The 26463-nt window shown below is 42.2% G+C and overlaps 1 protein-coding gene across 2 annotated transcripts in view; it reads left to right on the top strand.

Moving 5' to 3' along the window:
* The window catches only part of LOC127434233 (probable G-protein coupled receptor 158), a 245547-nt gene that overhangs the window by 188797 nt on the left and 30287 nt on the right, over nt 1-26463 (top strand). For both annotated transcript variants that reach the window (XM_051686812.1, XM_051686811.1), the window contains exons 6-8: nt 7937-8046; nt 14806-15044; nt 15996-16134. In XM_051686812.1, the coding sequence (XP_051542772.1) occupies nt 7937-8046; nt 14806-15044; nt 15996-16134 (488 nt within the window). The remainder of the gene's footprint in view (nt 1-7936; nt 8047-14805; nt 15045-15995; nt 16135-26463) is intronic.

Raw genomic sequence — 26463 nt, 5'->3', positions numbered from 1 at the left:
TAGCCCTCGTGACAGATTGGAAAGCGCAAGCCATGTGTCCAAGTTCCGTGCAAGGGGGACCAAAGGGACAACTTCATCGGATGTACCGGCAGGTGGGGCCTCGCGGCGGTGCCCCACCTGCCACGAAGCCCCGGTGAGGTGCCACTCCACGTCGTGGCCGTGCTGAGTCTAAGGACATCGAAGCACTTACCTGGCTCCTTGTGACCACCCCTGGAACAGCCTGGGACAGGGGAGGAAGAGGCCTGTCCTCATGACCCATGGAGACTGTCACATTGGGGGCAGATTTGTGCCACAGCTGGGCGCTCAGGCGGGAGACCGCCAAATAGAGTGGTGGACGGTGGTCGTGATGACGGCCGTGCACACCGGATACGTGACCCAGGGAACAAGGAAACTACTTTTGCTGAGCTCTTGAGTACTGCAGCCACTTGGGCATGCAGTGCAATTGAATGCAAAAGGTAACAAAAAGATGGAGAGATCTGCTTACCAGCTCCAGAGCAGCAGGTTTCGTTGTCCCTGGGTCGCCCGTCTCAAGGGCGCTTTGAAGCCATTCATGGGTTCTGGGCGGCCGCGAGACAGGTGGCATCTGCTTCCTGTGGTGGGCTCCATGCCGGGGCCGGGCCGAAGGGGCGGGCTGCGGCGGAGCCAGTGCAGTCACCGCAGGGGGACGCCCTTGGCGATGAGTAGACGGGGTGCGGGACCTTGAGCCGTGCCGGTGCAGGATATGCCGGCTAGCATCCGTCTACTGCTCCACCATTGAAAACTACTGGGCAAAGTCCTCGACAGTGTTGCCGAATAGGCCCGCCCGGGAAATGGGGGCAGCAAGGACTCGTGTCTTGTCGGCCTCGCCCATCTTGACCTGGTTGAGCCAAAGGTGGCGCTCCTGGACCACTAGTGTGGCCATTGTCCGCCCGAGAGACCGCGCCATGACCTCCGTCGCTCGGAGAGCGAGGTTGGTCGCCGAGCACAGTTCCTGCACCAATCCCGGGGTGGAACTACCCTTGTGCAGTTCCTTTTGCGCCTTGGCGGACTTGCAGGAGAGCCATGGCGTGCAGGGCGGAGGCGGCTTGTCCAGCGGCACCGAGCCACGAGGGTTCAGGGAAGAGCAGTGAGTTCCACTCTAGCTGACGCTCACGGCTGCCCGGGAAAGCATGTCGTCATCTCCGCATCAGCCTGTGACTGGGCAATCTTCCCCAAAGGGAGGAGCCCAGCTGAGGCTTCCGACTGGATGAGCCCGCTCTCCGATGCTGCGCTTGAGTGCTCATCACTTTCGCGGGCTCCGAATAAGAGGTCGATCTCGCTATGAGACAAGCCGGTGGACTCATCCGGAAGCCCAGTCGGGGCAGACGAGCGTGCTGGGGAATGGGAGGTCTGCGGGGGAATACCTGGCGGAGGCGGTCCCATTGGGGTCCCCAAATCGCCCCAGTGCTAGCCGCGCTGGCCTCACACCCCTCTGGGGTGGCTTGCTTTCTTACGAAGGCAAGCCGCGACCGCAACGTTGCCATGGACATATTCTCGCAATGAGAACATGACCATCCACGAACGCTGTCTCCGCGTGAACAGTGCCCAGACACGAAAGACAGTGATCATGACCATCAGAAGGCGAGAGATCACGAGCGCAACCAGGAATAACACACAATCGGAAAAGCATCTTTAGAAAGACACGTCTTTAAAAAGACATTCCATGTGTGCCACTCTTTTAGAGAAATATACTCTTTTAGAGAAATATACTCTTTTATTTCTGCCGAAGCGCCCAGGGGCATTCTCTGCAGTGCACCAGTGCTGAGGGGGGAGAAGCCGCTGAAATGCGCTGTCAGATCCAGCAGAGGTGAATGAACAGTAGTATTCAGCTCAGTGAGCATGACCGTTCGGCTCCGAAGAGAAAATCTAAATGAGTGGTTGCATACCAGCTCCTTTTATACTCGTATGTCCGGGGGAGTGGCATGCAAATACCACCCGCCAATTTTCATTGGCCTTTTATCAAAGACCAGAGGTGTCTCGGGCTCCCAAGAGTGACCCCTAGTGTCACTACATTGACACAACATCGAGTGAGTGACAGATACGGAACCTGTCTTTTTAACAGTGGATTTCATTGAACTTGAAATGTAAACTGCACTGGGTAGGGGAGGAGGCTATTGTCATATGATAATTATTTTATGTCACGTATGGTAGTCAAATAAAGAAAAGCCTCCATCGCCATCATTAACAGCAGAGGTGCTCACACTTCTATGGAATGAGATCTACTTTTTCATCGTGTTATTGTAGCAAGATCTACCATGTACAATAAAGAGTATACATTATCACAATAGCAAAATTTCAGTAGTCGGTAGTAAAACTTGACGATTCTCAATACCAGGTCTATTAACTTAAATTTATACTACAAGTCCGACATTTTAATAAAAATCCTCTTTTTTCCCTGCTGTTTACATTTACTTAAGACATAAACTCGTGTTTACATGAATACCTCACATATTTTGAAATGTATTTGACCCTTTCAGGCGTGCATTTTTGGAACACACATGCATGTTCCGCACAAACACATACACTGCCTGTCAATCAAAAATGCGCAGCTGTTACTAGATCGCTAGCGAATTATAAAATTACGTGCTCTGTATTATTTTCAACAGCAGAATAAGAATATGAACTTTCTAAGTGACACAGGCCTAGGCTATCACAAATATAGATGGTTATTTTTTCGTTATTGACGTTTTAATCCCTTCAAAAATCCACTTGTCCCGGACAAGCGTTAATGTCAAGCCCTGATTAAATATTGTATTCAACATTCTCTGATACATTATTTTTCTTCTGCAGTATAGCTCCTAAAGTAAATGTATGTTGTTTTAAATGAGTTTTGGATATTATTTACACTCTCTCACCTTTATGTTCACTTCGATCCATCTTTAACTCACAAAAAACAAACTTTCTCTTCTTCATAGAGCTGCGTATCGCTGATTTTCTTCATGATACACACAGTGAACGTGACATATATATTATGATTTACTACGTCGCGAGCATCACGTTATAATCTAGCTGCAGCAAATGCGCACGAGTGATGAATGTCCCCGCGTCAGAGTGTACATCAGCCGGGAGAAGATACAATCTCTTTCCCGGTCTCATCATGCAACTCATAGACGCTGTGCTGACCACACAGAGAAAGGCCAGTTTCTGAGTTTATTTTCATAACCCACTTCCTTATTATCTGAACTTTAATAAAGGATACTTTAAAGACATAGTTGGGTTGTTTTATTATGAAATGGAATGCAGCACAATAATCATTTTATCTCGATTATCATCTCTTCAGGAGATATTTGAGGAGACTGTGAGGAAGGAGGGCCTTAAAATCATTTGTGATCCTAATCACATCCTTCACAAAGAGTACGAGCTGATGCCAGACTTTTTTAAGTGAACAAAAAGAGTGGACTTTGTCACCTTTAAGATACAGCAGTGGAAACATTGTGTGTGTGTGTGTGTGTGTGTGTGTGTGTTTGCGAATGGCTCATATTGAGAGGGGTATGTGAAATATTATGGTGTAGGGCATTTGTGCAATATTTAGGTGTAGGGCAATTGTGCAATATTTAGCTGTAGAGCATTTGTGCAATATATAGGTGTAGGGCATCTGTGCAATAGTATGGTATATACTGTAGTATGGTACAAGGCTTTGTGAAATATCTGATGTGTAAATGCATGTTAATTGTAGTTTATTTATATATGTGCTGCTATGTTGACTGTGTTCTCTCGAATGCCCAAGACAAATTACTCCTAAGGGAGACAATAATGGCTAATCTAATCTAATCTAATTACATCAATTTGACTGGTGATGCTTGGCACTCCACCCCATACTCACGTCAGCGTGGGCATATAAGCCAGAGCCCAGTGCCACATCATCAGAATTATTTTCTTTCAAGGTAGTGTAGACAAATCTCGTGTTCTGGAACCCTAAACCCAACACTTCGCTGTTTATCTGCACCTGGTCAATGGAGAATGAGTTTTGTTATTTTCTATCAAAAAGAAGCACCTCTTCAAAATCTCTCTTAAAAGAGTATAAGTAAGGAAAAATATAAGAGTCACTTGCTGTAAAGTGCGTATTTTTAAAGACAGCAATGTTTTGCTAGTGTTTTCCACCTGTGAGTGATACATTGCTCTGTCTGATGGGCATGAGCGCTGTTTTCTAACAGTGCTATTTGAGACTTATTGTGTTTAATGAGAGAACATGAAACTCATGTCCTTCCGTTGCTTCCGTTCTGAAAGCCAAAGCCGCTCTTGTCTCCTCTGCTGCTCCCGAGGGACTGTTTGAGTGAGATGCGAGAGGATGGGAAATAGAGCGCAGAGATTTTAGCAGGGTTTGTCACAGGCTCAAGCCTTGCATGCCTCCTTTTTCTCCATATAAAGTGCTTTGCCCATTTAGCATGAGCGCTGTATACAGTCTGGGCTGAGCCTTTGCTGACACAGTGCTTGCTGAGATTGATTGTGTTCATGACGAACACTTGAAACTGAACACGCTTCGCTCTTGGCTCGCTTTCATTCTGAAAGCTGAAGACACTCTCCTCTCACTCATGCCTCTCTGCAGCTCCTGAGGGACTGTTTGAGTGAAATGCGAGATGATGGGATACAGAGCGTGGAGATTTTAAGAGGAGTTTTTTCGCTGCGCACTCATTAGAGAGACATGTATGCAGTCCGGTGACACGCTTTCTTAGCATTTTTCCCTGAGGGTGGGAAAGGGACAAAGTGGCCTCTCAGTTGCTTGAAGTTCTTGCTTGAGCCTTAAAAAAAGGTTTCCCAGGGGCCCGGTTAGCTCAGCAAATAAAGACGCTGACTACCCCACCTGGAGTCACAAGTTCTAATCCAGGGTGTGCTGAGTGAATCCAGTCAGGCTTCCTAAGCAACCAATTGGCCTGGTTGCTAGGGTGGGTAGAGTCACATTGGGTTAACCTCCTCGTGGTCGCTATAATGTGGTTCTCGCTCTCGGTGGGGCACGTGGGGAGTTGTGCATGGATGCCGCGGAGAATAGCGTGAGTCTCCGCAGTAATGCGCTCAACAAGCCACGTGATAAAATGCGTGGATTGACTGTCTCAGACGCAGAGCCAACTGAGATTCGTCCTCCGCCACCCGGATTGAGGCGAGTCACTACGCCACCACGATGACCAAGAGCGCATTGGGAATTGGGCATACCAAATTGGGGAGAAAAAAAAAAAGGTTTCCCCACTGGTATGAGCCAGGAATGTGTTTGTGGCGTGAATTAGATCACTTCGATGCATGTTTTTACTGTTTATGACACAATGCCAGAAGACTGCAATGTTGCAACATAGAGATTTTAGGCATCTTCATATCATCTAAGCAGCCCTCTCGGTTTCCCTGCTGTTACGAGCCGGGAATGAGTTTGTGGCAGGACACAGATCACTTCGATGGCTATTTTTACTGTTGTTGATGCCATGCCAGAAGACTGCCATTTCGCAGCACAAATGTAAGAACTTGTTGCATATGCACGAGGCATGCATGCTAGATAAACCTTGTGGAGCAGTTTCTTCCGCATTCCCAGGATGTTGGTCTCTTTTTCCTCACCAGTGTATGCCGGGAACGAGAACACAGCCTCACCTCAACACCATTCTGTCCTCCAACATACTGTATGGTGTGGGATGTGCCAATTTTACACACAGAGGTAAAATACCTCCTTTTGTCTCATGTCCGTCCACTGGACTGGTTTGTGTCAAATGATTTTCAAGATGCATATATGCAGATAACCCCTTGCAGCAGGCCATTTTTGGGATTCACCTTCAAGGGTACTGCATTCCAGTTCAAGGTCCTACCCTTTAGGTTGTCCCTGGTCCCTTGCACATTTACTAAATGAGTCCATGTGGCACTCACTCCGCTGAGGCTGAGTGGTGGCCGCATTACCTCGATGATTGGTTGCTGCTAGCTGAATAAGAGGTACAAGGAATGACACTTGCCCAGTGTTGTAACCACAAACTTGTCCAACACAGGCTGGGGAGCCATGTGTAATGGACTTCCAAAGTTTGGCACCTGAAAAGGTGGAATTGAGGTGCTTGAATGGCCCAACATCCACTGGGTCCCAGAGGTGGGAGAGCTGTGGATGCTCCCCCATGGGAAATTCTTTTGAGGTATTTTGAGCACTTACAAGTTCAAGGCATGATCTGGCATCCTCAGCCAGAGTTGTGGACACTGGATGTCTGGTCTCTGAATGGGACTCGTCTGACAAAATAGGGTTGTAGCAGCTGCTGCTTGGCTCCATACTACAGGCCAGACCCCCCTAAACAAGACAGCTGTATGCCTTAAAGTGGTGACACTTTGCTGATTAGTACTCCTCCTGGGGTGAGGACCCAAAGCATTGCCCTGTGCAGATGATACCCTCCTTTCTGCAAGAGTGTTTGGATGCAGGACTCACTCCATCCACCCTCAAGGTTACGTCACTACCATAGTGACCATTTGTGACCTCTGAGGGCTTCTCTTTAAGCAAACACCCTCTGGTCAGCAGATTTCTGCATGGTGTGAGATGCTTCCATCCCGGTCTGGGACTTAGTGCTGAGGTTAAGCGCACTTACGGGTTCCCCGTGTGAGCTACTAGAGGCGGTAAGCTTACGCATACTCTCTTTGAATACTCTCTTTGTGCTGCTACTCGCTTTGGCATCAGTCAAACGTGTTGGGGACCTTCAGGCCTTTTCTGTTTGCAACTCTTGCTTATTGTTTGGACGGTGCCTGACAAGGCCATTCTCAAGCCTAGAGAGTGTTGTGTGCCTAAAGTACTGGCAACCCCCTTTAGAGCTCAGGTTGTTACTCTGCAGGTGTTATTTCCTCCTCCCTTTGTTTCGGACGAGGGTAAGAGACTACACATGCTCTGACCTGTGAGGGCATTAAGCAGGTACATTGACCAAACATGTCAAATCAGGGTATAAGAACAACTATTTATCATTTACGGTCATCTCCAAGCAAACAAATTTCCACTGGGTCGTGGTTGCTATTACACTTGCTTATGATTTGCAAGGCATACAATGTCTCATTGACGTGAAAGCTTTTTCTACTAGGAGAATGGCCTCCTAGGTATAGGCATGGGCAAAGCGTGTGTCACTAGAAGACAGACATACAGTATGTCCAGCTGCAGGTTGGGCTTCACCTAACACCTTTGCCATGTTTTATAACCTGCATTTATCTTCCCTCACTTCCCAGATCTTTACAGAGAAAGAAGGTATATAGAAAACTGTGGTCTCTCCATTTTTACTGGTGTGAATGAGAGCATGTATGCAATGATTCACAACCCTGTTGGTTAGTGTCATTGTGCAAAAAGGAGGGAACAAGATGCTTTGTAGCTTTGCTGCAGCTAATGTGTTTTCCCTATTATGGAGCGAGTGATACACTCTCCTTCCCTTCAATTGGAAAATCCTGACAGTGTGGCTTGGGGCTCCAGTTTGTATGCCCACAATGATGTGAGCACAAGTCGGAAAGCCAAGTGTTCACCAGCCAATCAAATTGGAGTGATAGAACAGGGATTCAAGGTTTTACTACAGATACCATGGTTAAACTATGGTTACTGTAGTAAAACCATGGTTAATTTTCATAAGGGAATGTCATCCGGATTAAATATATAATTATCAGGTAATATTATTGAATTAAATAACATCATCTGATTGTTATATATCGAAAAATATTTTCTTCAAATAGCTTCAATGTAGCTTCTTTTTGTTAGTAACTTGTCGTGTAGTTAAGTACTTTGGTAAAAGAGTAGCTTGCCTGAAGTTTAACTACTTTAAGTTATGAGTAGCTTGTAGCTTGGGAAGATGCAGTTTCAAAGTAGCTTCCCTAACACTGATTTTATTTTTTACCATCAGTCTAGTCCAACAGCAGTCTTTACATAGAACATCTGTAAATAGATGTCCATTTGTTAAAATAAACACATATTTTATTTTGAGAGCCTGTTTATTTTTTGCAGGTGGTGATTTTGTACTTCCAGCCTAGTGTGTTCCGCTGTATTCTACTGCGATGGGTTCGTCTGCTTGGGTTTGCCACTGTCTATGGAACGGTCATTCTCAAACTCTACAGGTACAACATTTATTGCTTTACACATCTTGACACTCTTTCTGTGAGTTAAATGCTGTTATTATTTTTGGTCACAGTGTTAGCAGTAATTAATTATTTGATAATAATCTTTATCTGAGGAGTGGCAAGGATGAGATATTGGAGAGGATGACTCACATGACATATGAGACCCGAGAATGACATTTCTGTGAGACTCTTGCTGAACTGCCTCTATTATTAAAGGGGCAGTAACATTTTAGCACTATTTCTACAAATCAACATAAATACTTGTAAATATTACTAATTATGCATGTAAACAATAAACTTGTGTATGTGTGTGTGTATATCTATCTATCTATCTATCTATATATATATATATATATATATATATATATATATATATATATATATATATACAGGTGCATCTCAATAAATTAGAATGTCATGGAAAAGTTCATTTATTTCAGTAAATCAACTCAAATTGTGAAACTCATGTATTAAATAAATTCAATGCACACAGACTGAAGTAGTTTAAGTCTTTGGTTCTTTTAATTGTGATGATTTTGGCTCACATTTAACAAAAACCCACCAATTCACTATCTCAAAAAATTAGAATATGGTGACATGCCAATCAGCTAATCAACTCAAAACACCTGCAAAGGTTTCCTGAGCCTTCAAAATGGTCTCTCAGATTGGTTCACTAGGCTACACAATCATGGGGAAGACTGCTGATCTGACAGTTGTCCAGAAGACAATCATGTAAGCCACAAACTTTCATTGCCAAAGAAGCTGGCTGTTCACAGAGTGCTGTATCCAAGCATGTTAACAGAAAGTTGAGTGGAAGGAAAAAGTGTGGAAGAAAAAGATGCACAACCAACCGAGAGAACCGCAGCCTTATGAGGATTGTCAAGCAAAATCGATTCAAGAATTTGGGTGAACTTCACAAGGAATGGACTGAGGCTTGGGTCAAGGCATCAAGACCACACACAGACGTGTCAAGGAATTTGGCTACAGTTGTCGTATTCCTCTTGTTAAGCCACTCCTGAACCACAGACAATGTCAGAGGCGTCTTACCTGGGCTAAGGAGAAGAAGAACTGGACTGTTGCCCAGTGGTTCAAAGTCCTCTTTTCAGATGAGAGCAAGTTTTGTATTTCATTTGGAAACCAAGGTCCTGGAGTCTGGAGGAAGTGTGGAGAAGCTCATAGCCCAAGTTGCTTGAAGTCCAGTGTTAAGTTTCCACAGTCTGTGATGATTTGGGGTGCAATGTCATCTGCTGGTGTTGGTCCATTGTGTTTTTTGAAAACCAAAGTCACTGCACCCATTTACCAATTAATTTTGGAGCACTTCATGCTCCCTTCTGCTGACCAGCTTTTTAAAGATGCTGATTTCATTTTCCAGCAGGATTTGGCACCTGCCCATACTGCCAAAAGCACCAAAAGTTGGTTAAATGACCATGGTGTTGGTGTGCTTGACTGGCCAGCAAACTCACCAGACCTGAACCCCATAGAGAATCTATGGGGTATTGTCAAGAGGAAAATGAGAAACAAGAGACCAAAAAATGCAGATGAGCTGAAGGCCACTGTCAAAGAAACCTGGGCTTCCATACCACCTCAGCAGTGCCACAAACTGATCACCTCCATGCCACGCCAAATTGAGGCAGTAATTAAAGCAAAAGGAGCCCTTACCAAGTATTGAGTACATATACAGTAAATGAACATACTTTCCAGAAGGCCAACAATTCACTAAATTTTTTTTTTTTATTGGTCTTATGATGTATTCTAATTTTTTGAGATAGTGAATTGGTGGGTTTTTGTTAAATGTGAGCCAAAATCATCACAATTAAAAGAACCAAAGACTTAAACTACTTCAGTCTGTGTGCATTGAATTTATTTAATACATGAGTTTCACAATTTGAGTTGAATTACTGAAATAAATGAACTTTTCCATGACATTCTAATTTATTAAGATGCACCTGTGTATATATATATATATATATATATATACTCTCTCTCTCTCTCTCTCTATATATATATATATATATATATTATTTTCATAATGTACCAAGTTAGAAGGCCCCCTGTATAATTAACACAATTAGCTGAGAGAGAATTTCTTTCATATGTTAGCAAAATGGACATACCCGATTGAATTAAAATCAAATCAAAGTCGAAATCAAATTAAATCAAGAACTTGTGAATCGGAATTTAATCGAATTGGGAAATCTGTCTCAATATCCATCCCTTTTGCAAATTTTAATCCAAACATAGCAGTTGCTTTATTATATGCAGAAAACTAAAAACTAACAATGACAACAATAAAATTACTCTGAAACTGATTGTTTTGGCTAATACATGTGTACAAAACAAAACAAAAGACAAAATGGCATGAATGTTGTAAATTCTCATACATGAAAATTCAAAACACAAATATTTGTTATATTTAGAAATGTTTGTATTTCACACATTTTACATGCACGATTTTGAACCGAATTTGCAATCATGTTTAAATTTTGACTGAAAATTTGCTTCCATAGACTGCAGCAAGACACTCATAACAAATATCATACAAAGAGCCACGTGACTCATCATATGTAAAGGTTTTTTTCCAGCAAAATATCGTCATCACCATCATCAGCAGGTGTTTACACTGAATCATTAAAACATGGTTCATTAAATAGCTAGGAGCACATGTTGCTTGTGCACTTTAGAGTGGATATTACACTTTGTAGCTATACCTATTATATTTGATAAAGAGTTTAATCAGAATCAGTTCAGACTATTTTTGAACTGGATCTGCAGATTCATTAAAAAGTCTGATATATAAAAAAGAATGATTAGTTCAAGAATCAAACATCGTTACCTCTCAAAAACGCTCTAAGGAGAACTAAGGTGGATGTCAAGTTTTAATATTTTCAAGAAAGAAAAAAAAAAGTCATACACATTTGGAATGACATGGGGTGAGTAAATGATGACAGAATTTTCATCTTTGGGTGAACGATCCCTTTAAGATGCTACAATGATGGTCAGCATATCTGGAGTGGCCCTTTAATGCACCTGTATTAATGTTATCATGGCTTCATTCCCTGCGTAACCTCTCGTGACTGAGTTGCTGTGATATCCTCAGAGCTGTGTGTTCTACAGCTAGTTCATTAAGGGTAAAGTACGCTTTAAAAAAGATTCACTGCCTCGTTATGCTACACAGAGAAATGCCTGCTCAAATCACTGTAGGAAATCAAATAACAGATGGCATTTAGGCCAGAATGGACACGATTTATTACATTTTATCTAATGGTTTGGACAACAGAAGCCAGAGATGGACAGCGAACAACCTGGCCTCCAGAAGAGAGACTTGGAGGACAACATGGTATCTTTAGGAACAGTTAATAATGTATTTTGTATTCACCGTTGCATTTGTATGAAGGTACTATATTGGTCTAATCATATTTTACCCCCAAAATCAAAAGAAAGCAATAAGAAATTAAATGTGCGTAAAGAAAATGAAGCATATTTTTAGAACCATTACTTTTTTATTATTATTTATTTATAAATTTTCTTTGCATTGTGACATGATTTTCATGACAGTTAAGAACATTTCCCCCCAGTTCTCATAACTGTTATGTCAGTATTATAATGCGATCAGGCAATATTGGCCTTGATCAGTCTTGAGAGTTGAAATGCATCTGTACTGTACTGTAAATTAAAGTGCTACTGGAAATGTTTTAAGCTTAGTTCAGCTCTTAGTACATAGAGGGTTTTGGAGTAAAAAACAACAACAACAAAAACAAAACTGTTCTTTAACAATGAGACTTGCTACATGCGTAAAATGCAAGAAATGAATACTAGTATTCTGCTTACTGCACAGTAGGCTCATGTAGTATGCTCTATTGTATACTGCACATTTTGGCTATATGTACAAAGCCATCCAGATATTTACTGCATACAGACAATTAACATACTGTGCACAGTATACCTACTTTATATTTAAAAATAAATAAATACTACTTCTACTACTACTACTACTACTACTAATAATAATAATAATAATTGTAAATTTCTTATGCATAATGGTGGTATGTGTTGTATTCCCTTTAATTTAACTGATTAAAAAAATAGTATTACAATACGCCTACTGTATTACAGTGATGACAATCGAATGACAAACACCATTAAGAATAATAGCAAAAGTAACATGTCAGGATGCATTACAGTAATGATAATTTGTAGGGAAAATGTGCTTAATTGCCATGACAATAATTTCACAATATAAACATTTGTAATGGTCTTAAAAATAGGCTTTGCAATAAAAATAACTTTATGCATCCTGCAAAATATAATTTTCTTACTGAGTTTTATTTTCCTATGAAAATATCTAAACATCCTCGTAACGATGACCAAGATATTAAGTCTTGTTTTCAGAGAAATCTAACAATGGGTTAAGAAAAAAAAAAAAAAACGTCCTGGTTCCTTTCGTAACCTCTGTTCCCTGATGGAGGGAATGAGACGTTGTGTCGATGTAGTGACACTAGGGGTTGCCCTTGGGAGCCCCGAACACCTAAGATCTTTAAGAAAAGGCAAATGGGAATTGGCGAGTGGAATTTGCATGCCACCTCCCCAGACATACGGGTATAAAAGGAGCTGGCTCGCAACCACTCATTCAGGTTTTGTGCTGAGGAGCCGAGACAGTGTCCCGGCCATTTCAGTGGGTAGTTCAGAGTTGTGGCAGGAGGGACACAACGTCTCGTTCCCTCAATCAGGGAACAGAGGTTACAAAAGAAACCAGGACGTTCCCTATCTGTCACTCACTCGACGTTGTGTCGATGTAGTGACACTAGGGGTCCCTATACGAAACGCCACAACTAGCTGAATTGTGTTACGTGGACTGGCGGTGCGAGACGGGCAAACCATTTTGTGCCTCGTAGCCCCTGGCTGTCACGTAACCTCCCCCAATGCTCCTATGAGCGTCGTACGGTCCTCTGCACCTCGAGGACAAGTCGACTGCCCAAAATGAGGACAGGCTGCCCCAGCTGTGGCCTCTTCTCTTCTTTTTTTCTCCCCAAAAAAGGGCCTAATAGCACACGTACTGGGCCGGCATCGAGTTTCTCCGCAAACTCACCTGCCACAGGGCTAAGGAGGAAGGACATCCAGAGTCCACAGTCTCATGAACACGGCTGGGGGTAACAAACGCACGTCTCCCCCTCCAGGAGGGGAAAGGTGCTATATGCAAGTGGTACACCCGGCCAGTTGTCCCGCCAATTTACCTGTTCATACCTGACAACACACGGGACGAACCGGCTCAACCCGGAGATTGAGGAACCTCGCAAAGGTATTGGGTGTTGCCCAGCCTGCTGCTCTACTGATGTCTGCCAAAGAGGCGCCATTGGTCATGGTCCAGAAGGGATGCGATCTCCATGGGGAGGGCAGTGGCGTTCTCGCCCTGCACTTGAGGTAAAACGGACGCCGCTGAACCCAGGCGGGTGCCTGGCGAACTGAATCGCATAGCCAAGTCGGACGGTCCCGGTCAGCCATCGCGACGGGTTGGGGAGCGCAAGCCATGCCCCCAAGCTCCGGGTGAGGGGGACCAAGGAGACAACCATCAACCATCTTTTCTATGAGTTCCCTTCCCAGCCAGACAATTGGGTTGTTAAGTTAGTATTTGGAGGCTGGTGGAGCCAATGTTTTTACCACTGTCATTTAAGTCATTATTGGTCGGCTTCTTAGTCTAGTTATGAGCAAATTATTTAGACCACATCCACATTAATCCGTTTTCATTTGAATTTATTTATTTATTTCACTACATTTATGCCTCTCATCCACACTGGAAGGGTGTTTTTCGAAAATGCTCTGCATTACCGCATACTTAGGAAAATTATGAAATTAGGAAACTGAAAGCATAGTGTGGACGTTGCCTCAGTCACATGACCTTTTTGTTGCACATCTAGAAATGTATACAGTAAGTGTTTCCATTGTTGTAAAAAAAATCCATGTTTTCACCAGAAGCGAGCAAAGTTTTTTATGCACATTTTGGAAATTTTATTCGCATCCATTTAGTGTTTCCATCCAACATTTAAGCGATAACCCAAAAGTTGCATAAAATATGGAAACCCACCCAGTTATTCTGAACTAAATCAGATAACTCTTGCAGTTGTTAGATGGCACTTTTCATGAACAGTTCAACAAATAGTCAGTAAAAAAGGTGCTTAACATTCCTCAGGAGGTCAAAATAAATATTATATGAGCCTTTACGTTACAGGTTTGCAAATTTGTTTAAATGTTAAAATACTGTTTAAAACCATCGTTTGTGTGATTTTATTTTATAGATATAAACATGAAATAAATATTCAAATTAAATAGACAAAATGTATAAAATAATAAATAAAATAAAAAAAATATATAGTAATAATAATAATCACAGAATGGGTAACGTTGTTGCAGATCTTGCCCAAATTAAGCAAGGGCTAGCTAGGTTGGGGACACAATGCTGGGTTTTAGTTACTGAATACTCAATGAATTGGTGAAGGCACTATAAGTTGTGCACAAACTGAGAAAATGAAATTTATTATTTCCTGTAGAAAGGACCCAAATGATGTATGTAACAATTTTAGAGATTGTTCCTTTTTTGTAATGAGCATTAAATTGCTGCTAAATCTTAACTATGTTAAAAGAAGTTAATAATTAAAAGTATTTTTTTACTAAACATTTATTTAACAGATCAAGTACAAATTATGGCATTGTTGTATAATTAGGTAGAGAGTAAAGAGCTATGAGGTTGTTTCTGTTCCCCAGGGTTCTGAAGGTGTTCCTGTCACGCACAGCTCAACGGATCCCCTACATGACGAGCTGGAGAGTTCTGCGTCTGCTGTGTGTCATCCTGCTCATTGTGTTGTGGTTCGCAGTCGCCTGGACCTCTGCTGTTTGTCAGAACCCAAACAGACATGTCGCTCTCATCAGTGTGGGCTTCACCACAGACGGCCTGCAGTTCAGCATGTGTCTGCTGGACCGCTGGGATTACATGATAGCTGTGGGTGAGTGGACCTCTGTTACATGAGATCTTTCTTTACCACTGTGTGGCATCATAATGAGTAGCAGCAGGTGTAAATGTCTGTAGATGTGTCCATTAATGGAATCAAACAGCCTGGATAAAATGAAGGACTAGAAGTGCCACTTAAAAACAATAAAGGAATCAATTGATTTTCATGTTTTTACTATTGCAAATGTAATTACTGATATGAACAATGAGCAGTTTTACTAGTAGTAATTTAATTGCTGATCTCAAGAATTAGCATATTTACTAGCATAAATTGAATTGTAGATATCTACTATACTGCAATTGATATCTTGCATGTGATTAAATGTCAGAAGAGCTTGCGAAAGGGGTTTGCAAACCCTGGTTAGAAAACCCTGTGTTAGCCCATTATATTGTATTTAGTAATTCAAGAAAGTGATACATCAAGGCTATCCTGGCACTAATAGTGGACACATAGCAGAGCTCACAGAATATATCAGCAGTGCTATTGCGAATAGAAGCCAGCAGCACACATGTTTAGCTTGATGTCTTATACTCCAGCATGAAAGACTGGAATGTGACCACTCCAACACCAGGACCAGTCAACGTCACAATGATGATGACAGATTTTCACTGGGGGAACAGATGTTTATTGCTGTCAGGCCTGTTGACTGGCTGACATTGTATAGGAAGTGCCAATAGGGGATTTGGATCTATAAAATTCTGGACTAGCTTCCATAGCTTCATTTGCAATTGTCTGTCAAGCAGTGTCCAGAGAATACAAGCAATCTAGATGGCTTTTATTGCATTTATTGAATGTCTTTTTCCTTTATCATGCTGGCCTTTTCAATCTACTGCTATATTGGTTTGTAACAGAAAGGTTTTGAAAAGCACATTATTCTCAGATAGACCTGTGGACCAGAGTTGCTGGTCAATTGTGTGTTAACTCTTTACTACCTCTCTCAAACAGCTGAATTCCTCTTCCTGCTGTGGGGGGTGTATCTGTGTTACGCTGTGAGGACTGTACCCTCTGCCTTCCATGAGCCACGCTACATGGCCATCGCAGTGCACAATGAACTCATCCTCTCTGCAATATTCCACACTATAAGGTGAATGACTTGGCAGAGCACGACAGTACTGCTTTACAAAGGCAAAATGTAGTCCCTACCCAAACACTGAAACTGAGAAAAATGGCTTAAAAGTTACTTGTTTTAGTGTTTTTTTATTTTATTTTATTTTTTTTATTTTTTTTGCGATAACATTTATAACATAACCTACCATGAGCTCTGATATTGTTACATGATAATCATCCAATTTCTGGGTTTGGAATGTGGAAGTAAACTCTAGCAGGGTAAACTTCTATGAAGGTGACTGGGAGACCACAGCAAATATTATTTTTGCCATTTATGTTATCACAACTTTCCAAAAGAGGAAAAAGATAGAAAGTGGAGGAGTACAGCATTCAAGAGAGAAAAAGATGACAAATTTACTGTAACTCTCTTAGCAGCTGTATTATAAACCCCATAGCAGCTGTGGTAACAGTTTTTTTTTTTTTTTTTTTTTTTTATTTAATTTTTCTTTTTGTTTCTTAAAGCAATATTCCAGGTTTAATACAAGTTAAGCTCAATTGACAGCATTTTTGACATAATGTTGATTATCACAAAACTTTGCTTCAACTTGTCCCTCCCTTTCTTTGAAAAAAAAAGCAAAAATCACACTGAGGTTCTTACAGTGGAGAGGTAAATGGGCCCAATCCATAAACGTTAAAATGCACACTAATTAAAAAAATATAGTCACAGGACGTAAACAATATGCGTGTTAAAATAATTTTACTGTGTTATGATTGCTAACTAAACTTTTCTTTGTACTTTGTTGCCATGATGCTGTAATGTCAAAGACTGATCTAACAGTGAATTCAGAAGGAGTTCAGTAGTTCGTATTTTAATGTAATCTTGTGTTGAAGCAGTAAACGTATTTGGCTTGCTGTCCGTATACTGGAGGGCTCAGAGCTCGAGACTCGACTCGAGTCCTGATTAACCCCCCTTACTTATTTAGATAATGAATCCAGAGAATAGGTGGAGATGGGGTGGAGGTGGGATGTCAGGAGAGTTGTCACAGGAAACAGGTAAGCAGCGGCTTATATACTCCTGCTCGTGGGCTGTGATTTGTCAGATTTAAAATAACATGCTCCTCCCGAACCTCTGTTAATTAACTCCATTTCAGTAGTTTGTATGTTAATGTAATCTTGTGTTGAAGCAGTAAACGTATTTGGCTTGCTGTCCATATACTGGAGGGCTCAGAGCTCGAGACTCGACTCGAGTCCTGATTACCCCCAAAAAGGTGTTAAGATGAAAGAACAGTACCATGACTATGGCAGGGAGTATTTAGGACAGCAAGCCAGCAACAATCCTATTTGGTAAATTGGCTCGGCGGATGCTTCTGAATTGTCCTTCCCACCAAAATCTGTATAGAGGGAGTGCTTTAAGCATTTGTTTGAAGATGCGTTCTTGTACGATTGCTGGTCGAGAGGGCTATGCTGCAATTCGAACGAGAGACCACCACTCGACGTAGAAGTGGGTGGGCTCACAGTATGTGAACAGGGAAGGTGAAAATGAGAGTTGGCTCATGCTGCGTTCGAAAGGGAGGGCTCACACTGCGATTCAAACGGGAGACTGTTCTAAGAGAGAGAGGTTTAGCTCACGGTGTTTGAACGGGTAAGCCCAGCAAGCAGTCGAACGGGGAGAATGAGAACGAGACTTGGCTCACGCTGTGTTCGAAAGGGAGGACTCACACTCCGATTCGAATGAGAGACTGTTCTATTGGGAGAGAGAGCTCATGGCATTCAAACGGGTAAGCCCAGCAAGCAATCGAACAGAGCAAGTGAGCACTAGTTGGTTGTGCTGTGTTCGAAAGGGAGGGCTCACACTGCAATTCGAATGGGAGACTAGTCTATAGAGAGAAAATGCTCACGGCATTCAAATGGGTAAGCCCAGCAAGCAGTCGAACGGGGAGAATGAGAAAGAGAGTTGGTCATGCTGCGTTCAAAAGGGAGGGCTCACACTGCAATTCGAACGGGAGACTGCTCTATAGAGAGAAAGAGCGCTCACGGCATTCGATCGGGTAAGTCCAGCAAGCAATCGAACTGGGAAAATAAGAGCTAGAGTTGGCTCGTACTGCATTCGAATGGGAGGGCTCACACTGTGATTCGAACGGAAGACTGCTCTATAGAGAGAGCGCTCGCGGCATTTGAACAGGTATGCCCAGCAAGCAATCGAACGGGGAGAATGAGAACGAGAGGAACGGAGCTTGTTTGCAGAGGTAGCCTCACTCAATAGACTACCCATAGATAGGGAAATATGGTGCTTTGAGAAGAGGAGGTGGTGACCGCTATCTCCTGTAATGCTAGCTGCAGCTGCTGAGAAGCGAAGACAAAAAGGCTTCAGCAGAAGCATGGTAAAATGCTGCTGCGGCAGTAGAGTAAACTGGGCTTCCTGCGGGAGCAGATTTAAGGCAGTTCTGTGGCAGTGGAGTAGAGGAGATGGAATAGTAAATAAAAAGGGGGTGGGGTTGCTTCTGTGGGAGCAGAGTTTAAACTACTGCGGCAGTGGATTGAGTCTTTGGGGGCATAGTGAAGGAGCTTCTGTGGGAGCGCTGCTGTGTTTCCATTGCTGTAGATGCACTTCTATGAAAGTATGGAACTTAGACATTGAAAGTGCCTGTGGAGAAAATATTAACAAACGTGTACACACATTTGGTATGGGTGGGGCACTGTTGCTGTGGTATCGAGTAGGGCACAAAAGACTTCATTAGATTTATTAACACCTGTAGGGGAGCAGATGGTTAGTTACGAATACGTATATGTATTACCTTTATATACGTCTATAAGGGAAGCCAAAGATTAGTTATGGAAAACATGTCAATTACGTTCATATGCAGCTTTGAGGAAAGCAAAAAAATTTGTTAAGAATACAACTTTATTACATTTGTTATGGCGGGGCACTGTTGCTGCAGTATCAAGTAGGGCACAAAACACTTCATTAGATTCATCAACACCTGTAAGGGAAGCAAAGGTTAGTTTGTACTTACCTGTAGGGGGAGCAAATGGTTAGTTAGGAATATGTTAATTTATTACCTTTATTTACGTCTGTAAGGGAAGCAGAAGGTTAGTTATGGAAAACGTGTCAATTACATTTATATGCAGCTTTGAGGGAAGCGAAAGGTTAGTTAAGAATACAACTTTATTACATTTGTCATGGCAGGGCACTGCTGCAGCAGTATCAAAATGCGAAAGGGGTGATGCTGTGGCATAATCGAGAGTATGCAGTCAATGCTGCAGCAAGCGTGGGCGGGCGCTGCAACACATTATCTGGTGGGGCACTGTGGCTGCAGGCACACATGGTTTATCACATTTAGGCACACCTTATTGTGTGTCGGGCTCATTTCAACCATGAGCAAAGGAAATGCCAATACCAAGGTTAACGGAAAAGCTAAAAGGCTCTTAAGATTACTGCACCACCACTGAACTCAAACAGGAGAGCTCACATTGCATTTGAATAGGAGAGTCCACCCTGTGATTCGAATGGGAAAGTCTGCATTGCGGTCGAACGGGAGGGCCCACACTGCGATTCGAACAGGAGAGCCTGCGACCAATGCGCTGAGGCTCACACTGCATTTGAACGGGAGGGCCCACACTGCATTCGAATGGCGGGTGGCGCAGAGTAAAGAACCTTGCTGAATTGCGGTTTGTGATGGGTATATATTTCTGAGCTGTGCCCCTAGAGTTTTAATAAGAGGAAACATAAGAGATTTAGTGGCACGGTCTGAAAGTTTCCGCAGTTGCAGCACTTGTACAGCACGTTTGCGCTGCTTTGGGGTGTGGTGGGGTTTGTCGCATGGTCCGAAGGACACCGCAGTTGCGGCACCTGTACAGTACGTTTGCACTGCTTTGTGGTGTGGTGGGAGTTTGTCGCATGGTCTGAAGGACACCGCAGTTGCAGCACCTGTACAGCACGTTTGCGCTGCTTTGCGGTGTTGTGGGAATTTGTCACATGGTACGAAGGACACCGCAGTTGCAGCACCTGTACAGCATGTTTGTGCTGCTTTGTGGTGTCGTGGGAGATTGTTGCATGACCCAAATTTGCCGCAGTTGTGGCACGTGGACAGCACATTTGTGCTGCTTAGAGATGTTTTGAGCTGAAGGCAGAAGCACAGCAGTTGTGCTTTCTTAACTAAAATGGTTGCCATCTTTGACTCCTTAGTAGGTAACGGTGAAGTCTTGGAAAGACACCTAGATAGAGAAAGTGAGAGGTAAACCTGCATACAATCCAGTGACAGAAATTTAAATGGGCTCTCGCAGAGACCTGCTGGAAGAATTATTGGTGAGACCCTGCGGAAGGCACAATTTCAGGCGTTGCTGTAAAAAGACAAAATAATCATATTTAGGTGAAACTTTAGAATAAATGTGCTAGGGAATACAGTACATCTTCACAAACAATGTGAAAAAATAGCATAAAATGATCTGAGAAATAAGAGCTTTGGCTCTGTACTGCATACAGATATGCATGGACTTGCAATCATCACTGAAGGATTCACTTTAGGCCAGTCGCTCTTTAGGAGTATAACTGTCACCTGTAGTACAAGATACAGTGGTGTGAAAAAGTGTTTGCCCCCTTCCTGATTTCTTATTTTTTTTGCATGTTTGACACACTTAAATGTTTCAGATCATCAAACAAGTTTAAATATTAGTCAAAGATAACACAAGTAAACACAAAATGCAGTTTTTAAATGAATGTTGTTATTATTAAGGGAAAACAAAATCCAAACCTACATGGCCCTGTGTAAAAAAGTGTTTGCCCCACCTGTTAAAACATAACTTAACTGTGGTTTATCACACCTGAGTTCAATTTCTCTAGCCACACCCAGGCCTGATTACTGCCACACCTGTTCTCAATCAAGAAATCACTTAAATAGGACCTGCCTGACAAAGTGAAGTAGACCAAAAGATCTTCAAAAGCTAGACATCATGCCAAGATCCAAAGAAATTCAGGAACAAATGAGAAAGAAAGTAATTGAGATCTATCAGTCTGGAAAAGGTTATAAAGCCATTTCTAAAGCTTTGGGACTCCAGAGAACCACAGTGAGAGCCATTATCCACAAATGGCGAAAACATGGAACAGTGGTGAACCTTCCCAGGAGTGGCCGGCCGACCAAAATTACCCCAAGAGCGCAGCGACGACTCATCCAAGAGGTCACAAAAGACCCCACAACAACATCCAAAGAACTGCAGGCCTCACTTGCCTCAGTTAAGGTCAGTGTTCATGACTCCACCATAAGAAAGAGACTGGGCAAAAATGGCCTGCATGGCAGAGTTCCAAGACGAAAACCACTGCTGAGCAAAAAGAACATTAAGGCTCGTCTCATTTTTGCCAGAAAACATCTTGATGATCCCCAAGACTTTTGGAAAAATACTCTGTGGACTGATGAGACTTTTTGGAAGGTGTGTGTCCCATTACATCTGGCATAAAAGTAACACCGCATTTCAGAAAAAGAACATCATACCAACAGTAAAATATGGTGGTGGTAGTGTGATGGTCTGGGGCTGTTTTGCTGCTTCAGGACCTGGAAGACTTGCTGTGATAAATGGAACCATGAATTCTGCTGTCCACCAAAAAATCCTGAAGGAGAATGTCCGGCCATCTGTTCGTGACCTCAAGCTGAAGCAAACTTGGGTTCTGCAGCAGGACAATGATCCAAAACACACCAGCAAGTCCACCTCTGAATGGCTGAAGAAAAACAAAATGAAGACTTTGGAGTGGCCTAGTCAAAGTCCTGACCTGAATCCTATTGAGATGCTGTGGCATGACCTTAAAAAGCCAGTTCATGCTCGAAAACCCTCAAATGTGGCTGAATTACAACAATTCTGCAAAGATGAGTGAGCCAAAATTCCTCCACAGTGCTGTAAAAGACTCATTGCAAGTTATCACAAATGCTTGATTGCAGTTGTTGCTGCTAAGGGTGGCCCAACCAGTTATTAGGTTTAGGGGGCAATCACTTTTTCACATAGGGTCATGTAGGTTTGGGTTTTGTTTTCCCTTAATAATAACAACCTTCATTTAAAAACTGCATTTTGTGTTTACTTGTGTTATCTTTGACTAATATTTAAATTTGTTTGATGATCTGAAACATTTAAGTGTGACAAACATGCAAAAAAATAAGAAATCAGGAAGGGGGCAAACACTTTTTCACACCACTGTACCTGTACTTCTTGCATAGGAAATGCATCGCATAGCAATAGGTGTGAATTATCTAGGAATGCATTGAGTTGCAGCTCTGCACTGCATACAGAAATGTGAAAAAACAGCATAAAATGATCTGAGAAATAAGAGCTTTGGCTCTGTACTGCATGCAGATATGCAGGAGAAATGGACTTTCAATCATTACTGAAGGATACAGTCGTGGTCATTCGCTCCTTAGGAGTATGACTACCCCCTGCTGTACAATATATGTCAATAATGCTGAGAGCAAGCGAGACATGTTGCGGGATGTTTATGAATGAGTTGGGACATGGCGCATGATCCGCCTCTTGCGGAGCCGAATTCGGCTCGTGTCTTTTCGGACAGAGGCCATGTAGAACTGCAGTGTGCTGTTGAGCAGTCAGAGCGAGTGCTGCGCGACAGCGAGCTTGCGTTAAAATGTCTGCGTTGGTTTGAAAAGAATTTGTCATTAGATTATCGGTCAATTGAAGGGAGTTCTGTGGTGCATGATGCCCCTATGTTCAGAATGAAATAAATCACGCTCCAAAGGGCACTTTGGAGGGATAAACTATCATGATATTCATGTTAGAAGATGAGGAACAATCGCTGAATAGAGCACGCCCCCTAAACAAGCTGCAGCGAGGTAATGAGGCTGACGGGCATCACCTGTGCGGCAGAACCTGATTAAACATGCTGGGGTTGAAATGGTGGTTGGATTGAATAGTTCATCTTTGTTTCTCTCGCTTTCAAAAAATTTAATTCTAATGGCATGAAGCTGGAATGGCGCCCGTTCGAGGAGGCAGCTGGCACTGCTTTCCAGGTGGAAAGTTTAGATAAGAGAACATATGAGCAGTTGTAGAGAGCTGTTTCACATTTAAATTGCAGCAGCAGCCAGTTTGCGGCAGCAACTTCATGCTATAAACTGCTTCGTCGAATGGAGCATAGAAAGACAGTCAGGGTAAAAAATTATATATATATATATATATATATATATATATTAAACACTTAACGTGGTAGCCGTCAATACTGCTAAAAACAAAGAGCTGCTGTGGCAGCTTCTGTTGAATAACGAGACTGTTTGGATGGAAGAGCTGTTCTGGTGGAGCCGAATGCTTTGTAGGGAAGTTGCATCCTATGATCCGCCTGCCTGGGTCTGTTCGTGGGGAAATGGGTGGGGCCGAATGCCGGAAAGATTCTCATGTCAGGAGAGTTGTCACAGGAAGCAGGTAAGCAGCGGCTTATATACTCCTGCTCGTGGGCTGAGATTTGTCAAATTTAAATGAACATGCTCTTCCTGAACCTCTGTTAATTAACTCCATTAGGTTGATTTTTCTTTAGCTAAAATCAGTCTGTGCTTACCAAAATGTAAAACACTGCCCACAAAGCGGTAAGTGTTGTTGGGTGTATGGGCGCATGTGAGTTGCATTTTCCAGGTAAAATGTCCATGGAAGGGCACCAAAAGTGAGTTGTGAAGCAAGTTGTTTTCAGCTGTACAGTCTGTAATACAGTGAAGAGGAATACGTATTTTATAAACTGTACCCCAAACCAAAACCTAACATCAGTGGAGTAAAAATGTAAAATAAGAGGGAAAAATGCAACCTCCGAATCGTGCTCGTCACCGATAATGCGAACGTGATTACTTCCTGGTTTGAACAAAGGGAACCGAACCCGGGTCTCCCACGCTGCTTACGCAACACGCTTCCAGTCATGCCAAAAGGGCATGCATTTGCATGCTGGAGCCAATGCAAAAATGTCTGATAAGAGATGGCGCTTGCCAGTGAGTCAGCATAAGAGGTCAAGAGCCACTTCTGAACACACTCACAACAGAAATGGCTGAACATCACATTATAAATGGAGATGAAAACAGGAGTTTTGGGGCACTTTGCTGTATATCAGTCATGGGACAAAAGTGTGAAGTGTGAAGATCACGATTAAACAGTTTGCAAATCTGCAAAAAATATTTGGATATTTTGTTCAAACTTTTGAGAATGATGTGAGAACAGCACTCAGAGCAGACATTACCATCAAAACCAGCACTGCTTTGAGACTTTACATTAATTAATGGATATATATTCTTATTCTTATCAGGTTTAATACATGTTCTATTGTCAGCATTTGTAGCATAATGTTAATAACCACAGAAAATAATATAGGCTCATCCCTCTTTTCCTAAAGAAAAACAATTGCGTGCAGTAAGTAAACAGGTCCAATACACACAACATTAAATACACACTGTTTTAAAAGTATAGCCACAATACTTAAGCATAATATGTGTTAATATAACTCTAGTGTGATAGAATCGCTTACTGACCTTGTCTGTTTAAAGTTATCAAGTGCAGTATTTCAATGCTATTGTCATGACGACGAAACGCCAGTAAACCATGTAGCCGGAAATCCCGTAAACTTTATGTTAACACGTATAGGATACAAAAAAAGAGCTGACATGACTTTGAGTTTTCATTTTTCATCATTGTCTTCTGTTTTTGAACAAGCCATTGTGTTATACTATTTATGATCAGACACACAGAGAATAAGCATTGGAATTAGCACTCTAAACAACATGCCTCCCCTCAAACACAAGTGCTTCATGTCTGCAGCCAAGAAACTTTCATGTCAGTCCAGCTATGGACTACGGTCCATTCTGAGTTCTTTCAATTCTCACCACGTTTTTCAGTATAAAATTCCGCTCGTCTTATATCTGTTCAGCGAGTACTGTTTTTAACTCGCTCTGGCCTGGAATCTATGTTACATCCGTGTATGATTTTGAATTCTCCGCTCTAACACCTTGTCTTAACCAGACGCGATGCGATAAGATTCCAAGGACAAGCAATCTGTCTGTCCATACCTGGCACAACATGACACCATGATATTAATACACTAAAATGAGGATAATTGACAATAAAATGTAAAAAATTACAGTGCAATCACAGACAGAACAGTCTGTATGTTGAACGCAACTAATTTTCTCACATAAACTCCATAACGCTTTCTATGGCAAGCCCCGAGGGGATAAATACACAATCACACACATACACAGGGCAAAGTTATTTTAATGAATCGCATCCTCATTCAGTCTGTTATGATTGTTTCTGTTCACGCAGTACTCCTGTTTTTATTTCGCCAATCTCCACATTATAGGGAAGCAGGGATTAGCCGGTATTAGGGTTGCTCCATTACAGAAAATTACAATTAAAAGAACTGCATAAAGTCTCACAGATATATATTATGCGTTTTCCGTTGTAATTTTTCTGGATTCCATGTTTAATCAAATTGATACATACAACTTTAATCAAATAAATAAATAATATATATCTATATCTATCTATCTATCTATCTATCTATCTATATATATATATATATATATATATATATATATTATACATCTCATATCATTTTGCTAATGACAGCATACTGTAATATGGTACCGAAATTTGCAACAAGATGATATCATACCATTTTAATTGTTTTGGTATTGCAATACTTCGTTAGTACCAGTAAACTGCGCAACTCTAACCGGTATGTCTCCCCATTGCCATTCTAAAAGGTGTGTGTGTTTGACAGAGCTCCGGCTGAAGAGAGCGAGACCTCTAGCACAATATTCGGTAGGTGTGTGACACCCTCGGCCAAAATCATGTTGTTGTGAACTGGCTAGTGTGATTCCGACTTTAGTATACTGTAATAAGAATAATTTTAGACCCATTTCTTGACTGCGCTGCCTGGCGAAACGTCACAGAAATAGAAACCATTTCAAAAATAGAAAGTCCTGTTGCTGTCGCTCGCCATGTGTCGCTGCTGGTACGGACAAAAAACTCTGATTACCATGGAAAAGATATCTTTTATCGCATGTTGTGGCGTCGCATCTGGTTAGGACACGCTGTAATGTGACCTCATCTCAGAGCCCCTCTCATATACAGTATGTTCAGCAAGCACTGTTTTGAACTTGCACAGGCCCAGAAACTGTCACGTCTGTGTGTATTTTGAATTCTCCGCTGTTTAGTGAGCTCATCCATGAGGCAGCTCTGTGATTGGATGGAAGTGTTCCTTCTCATGAATTACGTGGAGAATCACTCAGAATCTACAGACGTACATGTGTACTAACCTACCAATTATAACTCGAGTTTACGCATATACCTAATTTCTTATGACGTTGCTTCAACTTTCGTTTTTAAACTGGAAGAACAAAAT

The sequence above is a fragment of the Myxocyprinus asiaticus genome, chromosome 44 (genome assembly GCF_019703515.2).
Source record: "Myxocyprinus asiaticus isolate MX2 ecotype Aquarium Trade chromosome 44, UBuf_Myxa_2, whole genome shotgun sequence".
NCBI lineage: Eukaryota > Metazoa > Chordata > Actinopteri > Cypriniformes > Catostomidae > Myxocyprinus > Myxocyprinus asiaticus.
Note: the sequence above shows the minus strand (reverse complement) of the source record. Positions and strands in the feature narration are given on the sequence as shown.